The following is a 19,914-nucleotide window of genomic DNA, read 5'->3' on the forward strand; positions in this document are numbered from 1 at the left end:
TTGACACGAAGGAGCAGCGGCTCTACTCCAAGGTCCCCCCGGATGTCCGAGCTCCTCACCCTATCTCTAAGGCTGAGCCCAGACACCCTACGGAGGAAACTCATTTCAGCCGCTTGTATCCGCGATCTCACCCTTTCGGTCACTACCCAAAGCTCGTGACCATAGGTGAGGGCTGGAACGAACATTGACTGGTAAATTGAGAGCTTTGCCTTCTGGCTCAGCTCCCTCTTCACCACAACGGTCCTGTACAACGTCCACATTATTGCTGATGCTGCACCAATCCGCCTGTCAATCTCCCGCTCCATCCTACCTTCACTTGTGAACAAGACCCTGAGATACTTGAACTCTTTCACTTGAGGCAACAACTCATCCCCATATTTCAAACCTTTAAACTTGATATATGGTGCCATGTTCTTTACTGTATTTGATGATACTTCAAGCAATGCAATAACAAATTTAAACACAATTTAATCATTTTTTTTATTGTAACCATGAACTGTTATTCATGGCATCACAGTGATGTTGACTGTGACAGTTTAGATGGAGCGGTCACTTGGAGGACACATGAGCAGCTTCATGCTTGGCGCTAAATGGCCTGCTGATTGGCTGGTACATGATTGAGAACACTTCCTGTAGATGGGCTCACACTGTGAGACTGTGGCCAATCAGCTTCACCTCCACAGGAAAGTGGTCGCTGACAGCCAATGCCTGAGGGAGGATGGATGGATGAAACAAAATACATGTTTACCTCCATACATATTTGCATACTACAGACATGTGTACATGACATTTAGTGAGGCATGGGGACACTGACATGGACAAAGACTAAGAGGAAAAAAAACAATACTATGATCCATTTGAATTATCATTGATAGTGGATGCACCCTTCTTTAGTGCAAAACCTTCATTCCTGAAGGTTTTGCACTAAGCCCTGGGCCCACCGGATGCAGCAGACCAGGCTCCCCCAGCCAATCCAACGCCAGCCCTCCCAGCCAGACACCCTCGACACACCTCCCCACATCACACATGATGACACCAAAAACAACGCCGGGCGAGCGGAACGGCTGGTCTGCATGGGCCAGCAGCCAGTCCAGCCTGCCCCGCTTCCGCGCCCCGCCAGACTTCCCTCGGTGTTTCCTCCTCGGGCGCAGCTCCAGGCAGGGCCGTGGTCCATGGGCCAACAAGACGCAGCAGGCCAAGCTCCCCCAGTCACCAAACGAAAACACAAACCCAAGGTGCAGACGCAGACTAAGACACTGCGTGGACGGCACTGGGTGAGGCCGCCGCAAACGTAAGTTCGCGCCGCCATCTCCACACGCCGGGACTGGGTGAGGCCGCAGCAAACGTGAATTTGCGCCGCCGTCTCCCCACGCCGGGACTGGGTGAGGCCGCAGCAAACGTGAATTTGCGCCGCCGTCTCCCCACGCTGGAAGCGGAAGGAGTATATTTCCAAATCTCATCCCTGCAGATTTGTTACAACTGGTAATTAAAGAAGGTATACGTGTATTTAAAGAGATGTTAATGGCAGATTTACCAGGCTTTGGCTGAGGTGCAGATCCTTCATGTAGTTGTAGACCTGAGCACTGCCCCGCAGCACCCCTCTCATCATGTCAGTGGTGACCACGATCCTTCAGGTGGAGACGGACGGGCTTTACTACGCGAGTATTTAAATGTGAGCGTTCTTATGATGCAAATAATTTGTAATACGGTTTACTGAGGGTGCAGTTTTCCAACCATGTTGCAAAGGCGATGAAACGACTTGAATGTGAACATAAAACATTTTAGGTTGAGAAATGGGGAAATAAAGAGACATCGATAAATGTCAGAAAAGGCAAGGACAAATGAAATAGTAAAACGTCACAAAGAAGCCTTTCAGTAAAACCACATTGCTGTGTTTACTTGCAAGTTGCATGTGGAGCATGGCACCAAATGACAGGTCTAAGGGCAAAGGTCACAGGGGGAGGGGGGCACCCATGCCCATGCCCCCCATGCCTCAACCGAATCAGGAGCCAGTGCATTTCTGTCTGTACTCTTAAAGAACTATGGGAAAATGGCAATAATTCAAAAAAAGTGACAGTTAAGCGGCTGCTTGGTTTAACGAAACAGCCTCATCAACAGTCAGCACGTGAGTGTCCCGTCCCTACCCCCCCCCCCCATTTTGTGTGGCAGGCGTATAAGGGCTATGCAGTAACAAGAATTCAGCGATACAATTTGTATCAAGATACCTGTGTCACAGGTCACCGTGTTGTGATATATAATGACACTAAAACACTGATGTATTGCTCTGTTTTGTCACAATTTTTAAAGAAAAGAGTCAGATAATACCTCAATATGCATGAAATCACAACAGTCAACACCATAGCTGTTATGGCAATGGCAGCGCCTCTGTTGTGGTTCTGTGCAGCCGTTAGAATACCGCACATGCCATCTAGTGGTCAGAGGCGGAAACTACACATATTCAAGCGTGGCGTTTGTTTTTTTCCTTACACCGCTGAGGCACATGAATCACCAGTAACCCTATACATATGTACATATGTGCATGTGTTCGTCTATGTGCTTGTGTTTGTCCACGTGGATGTGTGTTTGTGGTCCAGCCCACCTGTCGTAGGGGCAGTGAGTATATGTCACAGTTGTGTCCATCTTATCAGTGATGAGCCAGTGGAAATTCTTGTCCGTGAAGAGACGAATCTTATCCCATTCTGAGCCCAGTATATAGTTACAGCCAGCGTTGAAGTCCCCCAGCAGCACAATGTCCTACAGAGAGAACACGGTGGTTGTCTCAGCAGAGAGAGATGGAAAGAAGGCAGGAAAGGGGTGGAGGATAACCAGCATCTGGGAGACATTTCATAATTAGAGGAAGACATGAGGGGGTGGACACTTTCATTCTGGTTATATATTGTAACGATGACGGATGACCACACTCGCTAGACCTTGGCTAACGGGTCGGACCCTTTAGTAGACTGGTTAACGTTGTTGCCCGGGGTGTGGGAGATCCGGGTTCGCGTCCTGGCTGCGGCGGTTCCCGGTTGCCCCCTCCTGAATTCGCTACACTGGTGAGCTCGTGAGGCCATCGGAACAGCTCATCACTGCATCCCACTTCTGACACCAATGTAGCGAATTCGGGGGGCAGCCGGGAACCGCCGAGACGCGAACCCGGGTCTCCCGCACCACGGATGACTACGTTAACCAGTCGACTAAAGGGTCCGACTCGCTAGCCAAGTCTAGTTATTCACGATCAGGGGCGGATCTACAGGGTGGCAACAGGGGTGGCAGCTGCCACCTCTGGGACACAGTCTTGCCACCCCTGTTGCCACCCCATTTATAAATCAGATAATATTTTTTTAAAGTATATTTTATGTACATGCATGGTGAAGGTCAATGAGACCCGCACCAAACTCATCTCAAACAGAAGTCGCCGATTTAGAATCCCCCCCTCCCCCTCACAGGCGTGGATCTACAGGGTGGCAAAGGGGTGGCAGCTGCCACCTCTGGGACACAGTCTTGCCACCCCAGGAAAAACTCTCTAGATCCACTACTGTTCACGATCATTACACTACCCCCCTCCTTCGGGAAGCACATCCCCGCGCTTCAGCATATCGGCTCCCTCACGCCTCTGGGCGCGCTTCCGATGGCCTCGCGGTCTCACCACACCATCCCACTTCTGACACCAATGTAGCGAATTCAGGGGGCATCCGGGAACCGCCGCAGCCGGGACACGAACGTAATCGCCCGTGGTTAGCGCAGTCAGTGCGGGCGACCCGGGTTCGCGTCCCGGCTACCCCCCGAATTTGCTACAATATCGTGATCCAGGACTAGTGGACAGTATGTATTAAAAGGGGCTATAGCTAATATTTGGGCCTTCCTGGAGTATTATATGACTAGTAAATATATGTGGGAGTAGCCGAACAGTATTGATTGAAACAAAACTCACACACCTGGCCTTTATAATAGGAGGGTGTTCAAAAATACTACTTCCTTTCTGGAGTGCCAAGCCCCCCCCCCTTCGGCCAGAGTTTGAGCTGTTACCTTCAGGTCGTTGGTTGAGGATGCCCTGTATCAGGACTAAGAGATACAGGGCTTCCTTTGTCCCCACTGCCATCCAGTTGTTAAATAGTAGCTAGCATGCACCTGTTGTCTGCAGTTTGCTTGTTTCCTTGGTCTGTATATTTATATTTTATATTTGGTATTTGGACTACTTTGGTTCTCCTTGCCCACCATGTCCTGCTGTCAATTCCGCCTCGGTGTTTGTATGTGTTGTCTTAGTGTGAGTTTTTATACTGGCTGCAAACGAATTTCCCTGCAAGGGACAATAAAGATACCTTGAGTTTGACTTTGATACGACTGCGGCTGTGTGTTAGTTGTCATTTGACATCATAGTTAACAGTTGTGATTTGAGATCAGGGCAGATTCCGGTTTCCCTGCCTTGTCCATTTTGATTTATCGTTGCTATTCACATCTCTGAACAACAGAGGTCAGCGCCCAGGTAGAAATCATTCACCTTCGGATCATTTGTAAACCAGATAAACCCCCACAGTTGTTTCGCACGTGTAGATATATGTAGGGAGCACATTTACATTGGTCTTCCAGCGTGCACGCACATCATCCACCACGTCGTAGAGGGCGTCCACCTCCTTCAAAGCAGAGTCCGGAGAGGTGTGCTGAGGGATCAGGACAAAGTTCCTCACAGCTGGGGGTAAGAAGAGAGGAGGAAATGGAGGTGAGGAGAGAGGAATGAGAGAGTTGAGCTGTCAGTTCTACCATCCTTGTCAGTGAATTAAAAGGTGGGTACCATAACCTCCCTAGGCAAGCAACAACCAATATAGTTAGCATTTTCATTAAAGCCTTCGTTGTTATGCGTTTGTTCGCGTGTACCTGTGTGTGTGTCAGTCCGCAGCTAATCTCACAACTACTGCATCTATCGGCCTAAAAACATGTTGTGCACAGTTATGCCTGCACGGCCAAGAACCTCTCGTGGTTGCGGTGATTCAAACCCTCAGAGAAAGGTTGTTCTTGCTATCGCCGCTCCCCCTCTTCGTTGACTCTCTAGCTCGCTCGACCAACGCTGCGCTCTGTCGCTGCCCGATCTGAGTCAACCGCAGACGTGCGTCGCGCATGGCGGTTGACTCAGATCGGGCAGCGACAGTGTATGAGTCTTGAAGGTAAACGAGAAGTCGATTCTGTTTCGCAAGGCAGCAAATCCCTGCTGATCCTGGCACAAGAGAACTGGAGGAACACTGGAGGAACAAATAACCTTTACATAATATAATAAAGCTGGGTAAACCGTTTACGTTTGCTTATGTGCGACACGCCTGCGGCTGACTCATATCGGGCAGCAACATGATCAAAAGTTATTTAAAGAATTTCGATAATCTAAAAAATGCTAAAGTTATTGTAAACTACTAATAAGACACATTAGTCCCTAGCTAGCTAGCTAGCTAGCGGGTCTGACCCTTTAGCCGAGCGGTTAGTGATGTCGCCTTGTGGTGCAGTACACCCCGTATCGAATCCCGCACCGGGCAAGAAAATAACCGGTTACATTGGTGGCAGCGGCGGGATCCGGAAGTGTGCAGATCCTCAGAAGTCTCTTCGGAGCGCGGGAAGAACAAAGCGCGAGGGCGCGCTTCCGGGGAGGGTGACGACTGTAAACTACTAATAAGACACGTTAGTCCCTAGCAAACGGGTCTGACCCTTTAGCCGAGCGGTTAGTGACGTCGCCTTGTGGTGCAGTACACCCCGTTCGAATCCCGCACCGGGCAAGAAAATAACCGGTTACATTATAAAGGAACAACTTCCTCTAGGTTGGGGTCAAACAGGAAGTGTTACATATTCTTGTCGCTGCCCGTAACTGTCCGATCCGTACCGGAAACCCGATTTGTTCTACGCATGTGCCATGTTGTTCTACATGTGCCAGATTGCTATTGTTGGCCCGTGCAGGTGCCAGGTAAGCGTGGTTCCGTTTAGGGTTAGGTTAGAGCAAATCGGGTTTCCGGTATAGCTCGGGTAATGGCGCTGCCCGATCTGAGTCAACCGCAGATGTGAGTCTCGCAAGCGCGAGCCTACACGGTTTAGCTAGTGTAAACTACTAATAAGACACGTTAGCCCCTAGCTAGCTAACGGGTCTGACCCTTTAGCCGAGCGGTTAGCGACGTCGCCTTGTGGTGCAGTACACCCCGTATCGAATCCCGCACCGGGCAACAAAATAACCGGTTACGCTAGCTTTATTATACTATGAAAATAAAGACAGGGTTTGGGTTAGACCCAAATGGTCGCACAGCAAATCCTTTCCTTTTGGAAAGTGCAAGTTCATATAAGACCTGGTCACATTCGTGCGAGGGTCCCCCACAGGAGGCTGCACAGCCACAGACTGACGTAAACATTTTTTATTAGGTAGCTTTTTTAGCTTGAGCACTGCATATTAAAGACCTTTTTTTTTTTCTTCTTCTTCTTCTTCATATTTCCCTTTGAATCGACTTGGGCGCTGCACGGAAGTCTCCCAAGGACAGGACAAACACTGGTTTGTCTGTCCGCTGCTAATCTCACAGTTTTGACTGTATAATCAAGGACCTCTCACATTTGCGGCGATTCAAAATTCGCCTAAGTCCGAGCACCGGAGAAGGGTAGATAGGCAGGCAGTGTTTTCCCTTCTCCCCGTAGGCGAAAAAAGGGGCTGGTTTGTCGTCAAGCCCAAGCAGAGAAGAAGAAGGGAGGGGGGGAGATAGGCCCGGCGGACTTCTGCACTCTGCTGAGTACGCTCTCTTACAGTTCCTTGTGAATTCCACCAGCTTGCTGCTTACTCTGAAGTTATACTGGCAATTTGTGCAATGATCTTATGGGCAACTGGGGGGTTTTACCGTGTGTCCTACCTGCATTTGGTCCAACAAACGTGCGGACAACTTTTTTAAGTTTGTGTGTAGTTTGAAGGTATGTAGAATGGTGAGTTTAGCCTTGTGGCTGAATGTCTACTAGGATCACTCGCAGTTCGGTCTGCTCAACAGAAGGGATATACACGGGTGCACGCACAACTTTCTTTGGTCTTGTTCTCAAGGGAGCACCTGGAAATGTTGCTGGGTACCCGTCCAGTTTATCCCACAAGCTGTCGTCATCACATCCCTACCCCCTGACTGCTCTCCTCACTATATTCCTCTTTGGTAGATGGTGACGCAGGCCTGCTTCCTTCTCCCTGGTTGAGCCTGCAATTAGCCGTTTGCATCCGTGAGTCAACAGCGGGCTTCGGGTCAGAGGTCACTGTTGACATCTTAGACAAGTGGGTGTGCATCGAGGTTGAGAGGCGAGGGTCCGACAGGCAGGATCTGTGTTTGCTTTTTATCACAGTGAGATGTGAAAATCCCCTCTCACGTGCAGCACTGCTCAGAAACGTAAGCTAGTTGTGACGTAAACTAACTATTTGCTGGCTCTCAAGGTTTAACCTCGTGTGACATACCCAAATGTGTGGCAACAATTTGTGTTTAAAAGGATTTACTTGTTGTAATGTCCACAAGCAGATCATTACAAAGCTATAGTCTCTGTTACTGTGTTCTAGTCTACGTACGCCCCCTGCTGATAGAAGGATATGGTAGCCAGCTAGGTAGTCAGGCCCTTATGTTCAGTCAGGAAGCCACCTGCCATGTGCACGTATAGCCTGTGAGACGTCACTAAAACCATCGTTCACTCCAGTCGTTGTCTGTCCATTTACTGATGCTATGAGAAGCACAAAACATCACACTGGCGACGAGGATGGGATCGAACCCACGCGTGCAAAGCTGAGAGATTATTCTATCTCGTGGACTGACAATGTTGTTGTCATTTGAGACTGTTTACAAACAGAGTATTGTTCCATGGACTCTTCTATACAAGCAAGCTTAAAGCACAAAGTAACGGACTGATTTGGTTGCACTACAGAAACTGACTTTTGGGTTGTTGCAGGGACGGCTACAGTAAATGCGTTTATTGCAAGTAAGGAAGAACAGTCAAAGTTAAGGCCATTATGGGTTTTTACTTTTCATTATGGGCATTTGAGAATGCTTACAAGGAAAGTACTTCAGCAGCACTTCTGAAGTTAAAACTGAGTTATGGTTAAAAGGAAGAAAGAAAAGAGTGATGTAATGTCCACAAGCAGATCATTACAAGCTACACAGTCTTTGTGAGTGTGCTCTAGTCCAGTGGTTCTCAACCTTTTTGGGGTCCTGGACCCCTGCGTATTTTTGATCTACCCTGAGGACCCCTCCACCTGATCTTGGGGGAGGGGGGTTGCAATTTGTAGAAACCATAGAAACTGCATTTTAAATTGCATTATAGCATTTATTCACTCTTTGGGGCAAAAATAAGAGCTTTCAGTTGTAACTTAGATATAGTTAACAAAACAGAATATGTATTCAGTAACTTTCAGATATATGTAACAAAACAGAATATGTATTCAGTAACTTTCAGATATATGTAACTAAACAGAATATGTATTCAGTAACTTTCAGATATATGTAACAAAACAGAATATGTATTCAGTAACTTTCAGATAGATGTAACAACATAATTTTTATGCAGTAACTTTTAACAATGCAAACGGGATCGAGATCTCTTATTAAAATACAATAAATTACACTTGTGAAACAGATGTAATTAGAGAAAAAAGTCCTGTTACCCTTTATAGTTTAGGTAGATAAAGGTCTCAGTCACATTTGAGTAAAATAATCCTATTTCTATAAATGTCATAGGATCTTTTTTTTAAGATATGTTATTTTCACGGACCCCTTGCAATTACACCACGGACCACTAGGGGTCCGCGGACCCCCGGTTGAGAAACACTGCTCTAGTCTACGTACGCCCCCTGCTGATAGGAGGATATGGTAGCCAGCTAGGTAGTCAGGCCCTTATGTTGAGTCAGGAAGCCATGTGCCATGTGTAAATATATCCTGTGAGACTACTATATCCTGTCCCTGAGACAGCTAGGTTATTTTTAAAATTCATTGTTTATTTTGACTTAAAAAGACAAAAGAAAAAAATGCACTGATCTTTTGTCTTTTATCCAGGTCTAGCATGTCTTCACACAATGACAGATGGAGTACCCCTTCTCATTTCACTGCATGTTTTACCTTGTACTTCTGTGCATGTGACAAATAAAGTATTTGAACTGCACTAAAACCATCGTTCACTCCAGTCCTTGTCTGCCCATCTATTGACGTTACGAGAAGCACGAAACACCACACTGGCGTCGGTATGAGCCGTCTTTTTATTCGTGTTGAAACCGTCGTTTTCGCTGAAAGTGTATTTCTTAGCTTTCGCCGCTAGAGGGAGCTGTGGGCTGAGGGCGTTAGTTGTTATATAAGGGTACGCGGCCCTCTTCCTCAAGAACCGGAGACGACGACAACCGGCGATCCGCGGCTCTTCCGTTTTCCCGTTTAAACCAGGTTTGTAACACGCAGAATCCCAATGGGGAGCTAGAAATAGCGACGACCCTCGCCGAGCTTAATCACCCTTGAGTGTCGAGTTAATGTGAGGTCGAGTTAAACGCTCGTACGGTTTTCCTGTTAGTAATGGCAGCGCGATGCGCCCCGCGAGTTAACGGCTAAAGATGGCGGTTAGCAAAACGTGTTGTAACGGGTCACGGACGAATGGGCTCGGCAGCCCCTGGCCAAACCGGTACAGTATCTTCCTTTCTCGGCTCCTTGACCCTTCGTTTTGTGACGCGATAGCTCAAACTCGGGTTCCTATGAGAAAAGCAGCGTTTCTCAACCGGGGGGTCCGCGGACCCCTAGTGGTCCGTGGTGTAATTGCAAGGGGTCCGTGAAAATAAAATGTCTTTTAAAAAAAAGAGCCTATGACATTTATAGAAATAGGATCATTTTACTTAAAATGTGACTGAGACCTTTATCTCCCTAAACTATAAAGGGTAACAGGACTTTTTTCTCTAATTACATCTGTTTCACAAGTGTAATTTATTGTATTTTAATAAGAGATCTCGCTCCCGTTTGCATTGTTAAAAGTTACTGCATAAAAATGCTGTTGTTACATATATCTGAAAGTTACTGAATACATATTCTGTTTTGTTACATATATCTGAAAGTTACTGCATACATATTCTGTTTTGTTACACATATCTGAAAGTTACTGCATAAGAATTCTGTTTTGTTAACTATATCTAAGTTACAACTGAAAGCTCTTATTTTTGCCCCAAAGAGTGAATAAATGCTATAATGCAATTTAAAATGCATTATAGCCTAGAGGAGGCGCTAGAGCAGCGACCAGCGCACACACCCACATCCGGCTTCCCACCCACAGACACGGCCAATTGTGTCCGTAGGGACGCCTGACCAAGCTGGAGGTAACATGGGGATTCGAACCGATGATCCCCGTATTGGTAGCAAAAGGCTAGATTACCGACCGGATAAGTGCCCCGGGGCCCCAGACCACGAGGGGCCCCAAAATGTCAGGGGTATTGTGTTCGTGTATAGTAGGGATCCCCAATCATACCCTACAAGGGACGTTTATTCCAAACCTGCATCGATGCAGGGCCCAAGCTAGTCTCTATTGATGCGGGGGCCCCAAGCTATCATCTACTGATGCAAGGCCCCAAGCTACAAAGTTTCTATTGTTGCAGAGCCCCAAGCTACAGTCTCTACTGATGCAAGGCCCCAAGCTACAAAGTTTCTATTGTTGCGGGGCCCCAAGCTACAGTCTCTACTAATGCTGGGCCCCAAGCTACAAAGTCTCTATTGTTGCGGGGCCCCAAGCTACAGTCTCTACTAATGCTGGGCCCCAAGCTTCATTGTTTCATTGTGTATAGTTAAACAAATGTGCTAGCTAGAATGCCCATACTGAAGAATAATTAAACAGATAGTTTTACTAAAATATGCCTATATTTCACTAAATTATTTGCTCTGAAATTCCTGCTGGTAAGCCGTTGTAAGTGGGGAGAAGGCTTCGCAATGTGTTTGCGACGCTGTGAGCTGCTATTCTCATCTCTGTTTGTTTTGTGATTCAAAATTGTGTTGTACTTGGTAGTCGCCATCCGAATCGCATGCAGATTGGCATAACATCAACTGCCAGGTTGGGTATTTGCATTAGTTTTACATTTAACGATGCTTAGTATTGTTTGCGTGGCCTATCTGACGGGGGGGGGGGGGAGTGGACGTGCGTGCCCCAGGGCCCCCTGCTGGGTTAATCCGGCCATGATTGGTAGGCAACGCAATAGACTGCCATGCCACTCCGGACGCCCTTGATTGATTTATTTTAATGTGCAGTAGTGCAGTAAAAAAACAAAACCCACAAGGTTGCATTGCTGCGTTGCATTGCGTCTGATTCAATGCGGTATTTACCTCAATCATTTTTAAACAGATTGTATTCGTACAAGTATACTTGTACAGATTATACTTGAAGCCATGAGTAGAGGAAATAAAATAGACCCTCCATCCATTATCCAAACTGCTTATCCTGCTCTCAGGCTTGCGGGGATGCTGGAGCCTATCCCAGCAGTCATTGGGCGGCAGGTGGGGAGACCCCCTGGACAGACCACCAGGCCATCACAGGGAAATGTTGATCAGCAGCATGAAGCCTGCACGGGTCTGCATGGCTTCCTAGTCAGTGTAGCAGCTTCAGCTGATCATAATGGACGCGTTCTGCCGCAGCAAACGTGTCACACCGGGTCCGTGCCTGGTGTATTTAGTCCGTAAGTAACGTTCCCAAAAACGTTGGTATGCAAAAGCGTCTCTTTTCGTATTATGTGCTTCGGAGCCTTTATTTTGACGACACATGCACACCTGCGCACAAGTTATGTGCGCCCTTGGATATACACCTTCTCCAAAGCAGGTCATACTTTTTTACTCAGACTAGCTTTGGCAAATTTTCTTATCCGCGTTTTCACAAGTACATTCAAATTCCCCAAAAAAGATTAGAGAGTTGAACTATTTTTTTCGTAACACGCATATCCGTCGTTTTCCGCCATAGAAGAAGATGGATGTGTGTATCACAGAGACAGTGCAAAGCTACTGTCCAGTTTTATGGATTTTGCATGTACTCCGGAAAACGTTGGTTAAGAGAAATGGTTAATGCTAGCATAACGAGTGGAGAAGCTTCGGAGAAGTGTCATTACAGCTGGTAATATTTCCCCTCTGAGAGGAGCTGCTAGTGATCCCAGTAAACATCCAGTAATGGTGCTAAGCTAGGCTAAACTCTCCATTCCACTTACCTTTAAACTGCACACAGACATGAAAAAATTTGTCCGTGGGTTTGTCTGACTGTGTAAGTAATACTTTTTCTTCTTCTTTCAGCGTATTCCCTGTTTCTCAGGGGTCACCGGGGCGGATTTTATAGCTTCCGTCAGTACCATGTGAGGGCACAGCACCAATGGCAGCTGTTATCAGCCCGGGTCTTGACCGATCCGGTATGGTCTTGCCAATCCGCATACTGAGCTGGCAAAATTTTACATCGGATTCCCTTCCTGGCACAACCATTAACCCTATGGACTGTGTAAGTAATATATAAAGTAAAAAACCTGCAACCTGTACTATCCCCTTGAGTCAGCTCTGAAAATGTGGATAAACTCTGTTCTGAAAATAGAAAGGTGGGTTAAGTGCGTTTTGGTGCATTTACCTTTCACTACAATAGTCGGTTTTTCAAAAACTACATTCAGCAGAAATGTCAGGGTTAGTAAGTTGTGGCTCGGTCAGTGAGGCATAGTACGTGAAATACATAAACACCCACACACACACACACACACTGTACTTGACATGGCCTACCAGCATCGTTAGATGAAAACATGACGACAAACGGTTCTCTGCTGAAGGTGTCTGTACCGCAGGGCTCACAGCCGTCGTCATAGGTGTAGTTCTTCACAACTGACACGCTCTGTTCTCTGGAAAGTTTTGAAGCCTGAGTAAGCACTTGTTTTTATCCTGTCTGTCTCCTGACATGTGTAAAGGATACAAAGGGGTGTAGAGGTGTTGATTCTGAACCTTTTCACAGCCTTGACTGTGACCTTGAACCCAATCGGCTCTGTGCATAACTGTAGTCCACTGACTTCCGGTTTCTACTGCAGCGGTCAGACCTGTTTCCTGTTTGTTGACGTGCGCTGTTGACGGTGGCATATTTACCGTGATGCCTGCAAGATTTACCATGGATAAATGTCAGTGACATGCACAATTGTGGACGTAACTTCATATGTACAACTTGAGACTTTTCACCCGTTTGCTGGTAGGTGCAGGTGAAAGTTTGTCGGCAATTCTGTGCATGTCGTTGACATTTATCCAGGGTAAATGTTGCAGGCATTGGGAAAAATATGCCATTGTCAATAGCACACGCCAACAAACAGGAAACTGGTGTGACCGCTGAAGTAGAAACCAGAAGTCAGAGGACTACAGTTATGCACAGAATTGATTATCTCCAAAATTTAATGAGGTCATCCTAAGGACGATTCTCCACCTTACCTGAAAATTATGTCATTTGTCACATTTTAAACTGAATAAAAACATTGGGTAAAAATAGACACAGAAACTCTGCACAGTCTAAATGATGACAACTTTAGATTTGCAGTTAATTCTATTGTAGTGTATGTTAAAGGTTTATACACGTGATTTTAGAAAAATTTTTTTTTACCAGTATTGGCAGAAATTAAATTCTACTCATCTTGTTTTGAGCTGTACCTGTAGAGAAAGAGATATCTCTCCCGGTAGGAGCTGCGACCCAACGGCTCACTCACAATGTGACGGTATCTAATCTGAGGAGAACCCCTGTAGAAGAACACACACACACACACAATTGTATGGCATGCAGATTGCTCCTGTTATTATGTACATTATATGATAACATGAGCATGCCTAATTACAAAATTCTGTGAAGAAACTCAACTTAATTTGTCTTACTTGTTAATGTGTTGCATTAATTTTTTGGTTGCTGAGAGATCAGCGTCTCTCACCTCCTGGATCAGAATAACGTCATAACGATGGACGATCTGAAGGAGGCCAAAATGACAAAACAACTTCAACTGTTAACACGTGGTTACTGCTTAAGGCAGTGGTTCTGAATGAGTTCCTCAGGCACCATCGGTTGCTACTGGTTTACTATTCCAGTGTCCAATCGGAAGTTTTACACCTGGAACAACAACACAACACCGGGTGGTTCATTACAAGGTGAATGTAATGAACTACCTGGTAGAATAAAAACCAGCAGTACTGGTGCTACCTGAGGACCTGATTGAGAGCCACTGCTTTAAGGCAGTCATTGCTGTTTTGAACACACTAGCAGATTAAGGGAAGATGCGTAATTATAAAGATCTAGATCAGTAATCCCGTTGTAACTTTTTGCCACACACGCTACTCTGGTGAGCTGCTCTTCCTCTGGTGTGCAATACAGCAAAAGTGTCAGACATCAAATCAGTGGTGTCAAGATTTAGATGTGTAATTACCCTCAAGTTTAAATCTGGTCATTGGCGCCAGAGATATTGTATAAGGTGGGAGGATGGATTTTATCAGTTCTACCAAAACTCTCAGGTTTACTTTTAATTTCTTTTGATTTTTTTATTTAATAATTGGTAGTAATGTTGTCAGTTGAGTAGATGTATAGACACAAAGTAGTTTAAGTGTACTCTCAGTGAGATGGAAGTGGTTCTGGGATGTTGAGGTTTAGTGTTGTGCTTTTTGAAGCTGCCATGGGATCACATTGAAGCTAAACTCCCGAGTACTGTCATTTTTGTTTAACTGAAAAGCTAAATTATACAACACCTTTTAAAATTAATTACGTGTTCTTCAATTTAGATAGAACAAGTAACACTGGCTGGCACTTCAATGTGTTTTGTTGCTACAGCTTCAAAGTGGTCTGGTGCGAGCAGTCTTCTCATATTACAAATCTGTCTGTCTCACCATGTTGTCATCAACAAAGAGGGCTCTCACACTCTAAGGAAGGACAAGAGCGATTGCGTCTTCACTAGTTTTGAATAGATTAGACCAAAAGGTAGATGTTTTAGCATCAAGCCTTCGTTAATTGTATGTCCCTGTACCACTTGCCGCCAGGAGATACCACTGCTGTGCCAAATGTGCAAAGTTTAGCTTTAAATTATCTTAAGGGCGTGGTCACACACGCGAAATTATCATTTGTGAATATTCGACTCCCATTCACTTCCATTCTATGTGAGCTAAGGGGAGAATAAAACGCTCCCATCCAGTGGCAAAGCGAATTCGCATCTTCGCTTCACATGGAGTTCAACCCTGGTGAAATTGGACCAGCAAAATCGCGAATTTGCTTTGCCGCCAGAAGCGAATGTTTTATTCTGCCCTTCGCTGGTATAGAATGGAAGTGAACGGGAGGCGAAAATTTGCCCGTGTTAATTTCCCACACGTGAGACTGTGCACTAAATCTGTTACGAGGACTTTTGGTTTTTGCTGAATATGCGTGGCCCTGTGGACAAAAACGGTAGAGTTTCACAGAAGAGTATCCGTATTAACGCATAAGCGTTGCCTCTTATCTCCAAGATCTCCAGTCACCCTCTGGTAGCTGGTGCCTTTGCTTTGAAGCTAAGAGAGAGAGTTAGAGATGGAGTGCTGTTTTGTGGAAAAACAGCTGTTTGTAAACCTTGAGGTAACGCATCTCTAATTGTGGCTATGGTATCATTTGTGTGCCGTCAACGGTTTCTCCAGATTTGGCGGAGAATCCGACCCGGATACAAGCATTTGGGATCATCATATCTAATCTTCTTACTGATGGTTACAGTTGATTATGTCAGCTGTATAAGGGCATCACAATTAAAATGAGATTGATAATCAGTGAGAAATTCCTCATAATTTAATGATTAAAAAAATAATTGAATTTGAAACTTTGGCTATTTAATGCTCTGCAAATCCGTTGAAGAAATTAAGAAATGAGTGGTGTTTTTCTTTTTGCCTTGCAGCCCTGCAGGGAGACTGGGGTTGTATCAGACCTTGCTGATGATGTCCATCAGGGTTTCGTTGGACGATTTCTTGTCTCCAAAGGCTCTGATGTTGAAGGCTCCCAGCAGCAGAGTGCTCCCCAGCTGCAGCAGCGCCAAGAACAAACCCAGCGCACTCACCAAATGCATCCTGCGGGCAAAGTCCAGGGGCGACAGGTCAGCTACCACTTTCTGTACAAAGCTGAAATAGTCTCAGTTCTCTCCCAAAAGCCGATTATAAATTACAGTCCAAATGCAGTCGGGTACCAAAGTCAGTGGTCCAGAGACAAACGTGACACGGAGTTTCCCCCAAATCTCCACGCTGACACTTTTGAGTTGATTTTAATACCGAAAACTTCACAGTATGGGGTTAATTTTTTTATCATTGACAGCTGTTGGGTCAAAAATGTTGTTGGCGAAGTCAAAAGCCAAACATGGAGGATCAGCTACAGTAAAGGTGCAGAATAATGCCTGGATAGCGATGTAAGTAGCCCAAGGTTGTTTTTTTTTCTGATGTAACACAAATATTTTGCAGTGCACGAGAGCAATGGGAGTTGCAAAGTAGAGGATCTGAAATAAACCCACAATTCCTTCTTATCTCACCTGTGCTGTGGGAACAAGGGAAGGCGGGAGCAGCTGCACTGACACAGCCACCTTTACTGAGAGCCCGGTTTACCTTATTGCTTCTGCAGAGGCACGAATCACGTTGCTCTTGGTAAAATATTACTAAAATAAACTGGAACGTCATGCCTGCAGGAGAGACTGTTACCCGCTGACCTCATTCACTCTGTATCATGGTGTAAACATCACATCAGTCTGTCTTTTTACAACAAGTGAAAGTATAAAGATGACCTTAAACATACGTGTTTTAAAGACCAACTTAGAGTGACATTTTAGCTTGTTTCCACCTTCTGACTCTTTTCCAGAAGGATCTGATGTGCGTATGGCAAGTTTGCGTTTCGAAACTTTTGTTGGCAATTCTAAATTACGATACCAGTCGGTTGTGTCCTAGTCCGTTTGTACAGAATGTGATTTTTTTTTTTACCCCCCCCCCCCAATTGTATCTGGCCAATTACCCCACTCTTCCGAGCCGTCCCGGTCGCTGCTCCACCCCCTCTGCTGATCCGGGGAGGGCTGCAGACTACCACATGCCTCCTCCGATACATGTGGCGTCGCCAGCTGTTTCTTTTCACCTGACAGTGAGGAGTTTTGCCAGGGGGACGTAGCGCGTGGGAGGATCACGCTATTCCCCCAGTTCCCCCTACCCCCTGAACAGGCGCCCCGACCAACCAGAGGAGGCGCTAGTGCAGCGACCAGGACACATACCCACATCCGGCTTCCCGCCCACAGAGACGGCCAATTGTGTTTGTAGGGACGCCCGACCAAGCCGGAGGTAACACGGTGATTCAAAGTGGCGATCCCCGTGCTGGTAGGCCACAGAATAGACTGCCACACTACCCAGATGCCCCTGGGATCTTTAATGACCACAGTGAGTCAGGACCTCAGTTTAAAGTCTCATCCGAAGGACGGCATCTCCTACGGCACAGTGTCCCCATCACTGCACAGGGGCATTGGGATTTGATATTTGTTGTTTTTATTAGGACCAGAGGGAAGACTTCCCCCTACTGGCCTACCAACACCACTTCCGGCAGCAATTCAGTTTAATCAGAATCAGAAATACTTCAGTCATGATGGCATCTTACTCTTTGCTTCACAGATAAAAGGAAGATGGAGTTTGGTTTGAGTGCTATTGGTAGAATATCTTTGAAGAGTAATTGAACACTCGTTCTTTGCCTGTTTGTTTCTATTGACATGTATAAAGGATATGAAGAGGTGTAGATGTAGAGGACGGTGATGGAGGTCTCCATGTATAAAGGATATGAAGAGGTTTAGATGTAGAGGATGGTGATGGAGGTGTCCATGTATCTACTACCACTACTTTCGGCTGCTCTTCTTAGGGGTCGCCACAGCGGATCATCTGTTTCCATCTCTTCCTGTCCTTTGATGGTGTCCATATATAAAGGATATAAAGGGGTGTAGAGGACAGTGATGGAGGTGTGGCTCAGACTGAAGGTGTCTGTGTTGTAGTAGAACATCTCGTCCCAGCTTCTCTCTAGTCTATCCAGAGAGTTTAGTTTCTAACACCAGCGTGTCGCCTTTCTGCTCTCATATTTTATTGGTCTAACACATTTGTCGCCTATGTCACGTGGATCTCACCATAAGGGGTTGATATTATTATTAGAAAAAGCACCGATTTTCTCCCTCAAAGCTTGTCAGTTCTACCATTCTAGACCCATAACAACATATTTTCAGATCAAATATATAAACAAATGTTTTTGTCCCATTAAATTGTGTTCCCTCAGATTGTTAATATATTTAAGAATCACAAAGGCCAACATGCTACTCTTTCTTAACGGGATCTGAAACATTGTTCCGCAACTTTGGTTCAAATTTCGTGTTTAACGCCAAGGGAAAAATAAGTCCTGCAAATCTTTTTTTTGGGGGGGGGGATTTCCCCCCCTTTTTTTCTCCCCAGTTGCACCTGGCCAATTACCCCACCCTTCTGAGCCGTCCCGGTCACTGCTCCACCCCTTCTGCCGATCTGGGGAGGGCTGCAGACTACCGCATGCCTCCTCCGATACATGTGGAGTCACCAGCCGCTTCTTTTCACCTGACAGTGAGGAGTTTCACCAGGGGGGACGTAGCACGTGGGAGGATCACGCTATCCCCCCCGGCCCCCCCCCGAACAGGCGCCCCGACCGACCAGGGGAGGTGCTAGTGCAGCAACCAGGACACATACCCACATCCGGCTCCCCACCTGCAGACAGGGCCAATTGTTACTGTAGGGACGCCCGACCAAGCTGGAGGTAACACAGGGATTTGAACTGGCGATCCCCATGTTGGTAGGCAACAGAATAGACTGCCACGCTACCCGGATGCCCTATTTTTAATCCACCTTTTGTAATTCAGTCATTAAGAACAGTCTCTTAACAGAAAAGTAGCATACGTCTCACTTTCGCAGCTAAAAGAGACAGACAAGCCTGCTCACTTAACATTGCAGATGGCCACTGCGTGCATCACATGACATCAACTTAAAGATCGTGATTCTGAAAAACGAATTCATCGTAAAATTAGACCTTGTTAACAGTCAGAGGTGTTCCCAGTCATCTCAATGAGAGCGTTTAACATCACTATCGTAACATGGAGGTTTAGGGGGAAATTCATCTGTCAGCTCATTACAGCAGCTTCCACTGTGCCAGCTTTAAACTTGCCTGTCTGCATAACAAGGATCAGTTTAAGGTGGACAGATACCTGTTTGTTTAAAGTACGTCCTCCGGTGAAAGCAGGCAGAGGAAAGTCTTCTGTCTGGATGTGTTTCCACTGAAACGTCTGACACGGAAGAACCGCTGCAGCTTCCCCTGTGGGAGTTTTATTTACCTGTGTGTGGGGAACAGACTGGGGAGGTGTGTGAAAGGGGGCGAGGCAGCGTTGGCGTTATGGGCGGGCTTTGGGGGGGGGGTTCAGCCCCATCCAATAAAATCACTGTGCCTCCTCAGCTCAATTCTCTCCTTGACAGAATGTTTTACAGCTATGAGTAAAATTACATCATAGAATTTGCTAATGGAAGACTTAACAGTGTAATGTAGAATAAAGCACACAACAACGATGTCAAAGACAGCTGAATCAGTTCATCCGGACACGTTTATTGACAGATACGTTTCATCATTCGTCTTTTTTTTGGGGGGGGGGGGGGGTTCCCTTTTTCTCCCCAATTGTACCCGGCCAACTACCTCACTCTTCCGAGCCGTCCCGGTCACTGCTCCACCCCATTTGCCAACCGGGGAGGGCTGCAGACTACCACATGCCTCCTCCCATGCATGTGGAGTCCCAGCTGCTTCTTTTCACCTGACAGTGAGGAGTTTCCCCAGGGGGACGTAGTGCATGGGAGGATCACGCTACCCCCCCCCCCCCCCAGTTCCCCCTCCCCCCCGAATAGGCACCCCCGACCGACCAGAGGAGGTGCT

General features: G+C 46.3%; 1 protein-coding gene across 1 annotated transcript; it reads right to left on the bottom strand.

The window, feature by feature from the left end:
* Positions 1 to 424: 424 nt before the first annotated feature.
* dnase1 (deoxyribonuclease I) lies at positions 425 to 19,309 on the bottom strand. The gene is made up of 9 exons (XM_056288297.1): positions 19,202 to 19,309; positions 15,902 to 16,040; positions 13,851 to 13,939; positions 13,632 to 13,718; positions 12,729 to 12,844; positions 4,575 to 4,687; positions 2,600 to 2,754; positions 1,535 to 1,628; positions 425 to 708 (listed from the first exon to the last, which is right to left on the bottom strand). The coding sequence occupies exons 2-9, from the start codon at positions 16,037 to 16,039 to the stop codon at positions 643 to 645; spliced, it is 858 nt and encodes a 285-aa protein (XP_056144272.1). The 5' UTR covers position 16,040; positions 19,202 to 19,309; the 3' UTR covers positions 425 to 642.
* Positions 19,310 to 19,914: the final 605 nt, after the last annotated feature.

Source organism: Lampris incognitus, chromosome 10 (genome assembly GCF_029633865.1).
Source record: "Lampris incognitus isolate fLamInc1 chromosome 10, fLamInc1.hap2, whole genome shotgun sequence".
In the NCBI taxonomy this organism is placed as follows: domain Eukaryota; kingdom Metazoa; phylum Chordata; class Actinopteri; order Lampriformes; family Lampridae; genus Lampris; species Lampris incognitus.

Coding starts and splice junctions, on each gene's coding strand:
- dnase1 (XM_056288297.1), bottom strand. CDS start 16,039: ATGCATTTGGTGAGTGCGCTGGGTTTGTTCTTGGCGCTGCTGCAGCTG. Junction 13,719..13,850: donor TTAATGCAACACATTAACAA/GTAAGACAAATT, acceptor GTTCTTCTACAG/GGGTTCTCCTCAGATTAGAT. Junction 709..1,534: donor TGCACCTCAGCCAAAGCCTG/GTAAATCTGCCA, acceptor ATCCTCCCTCAG/GCATTGGCTGTCAGCGACCA.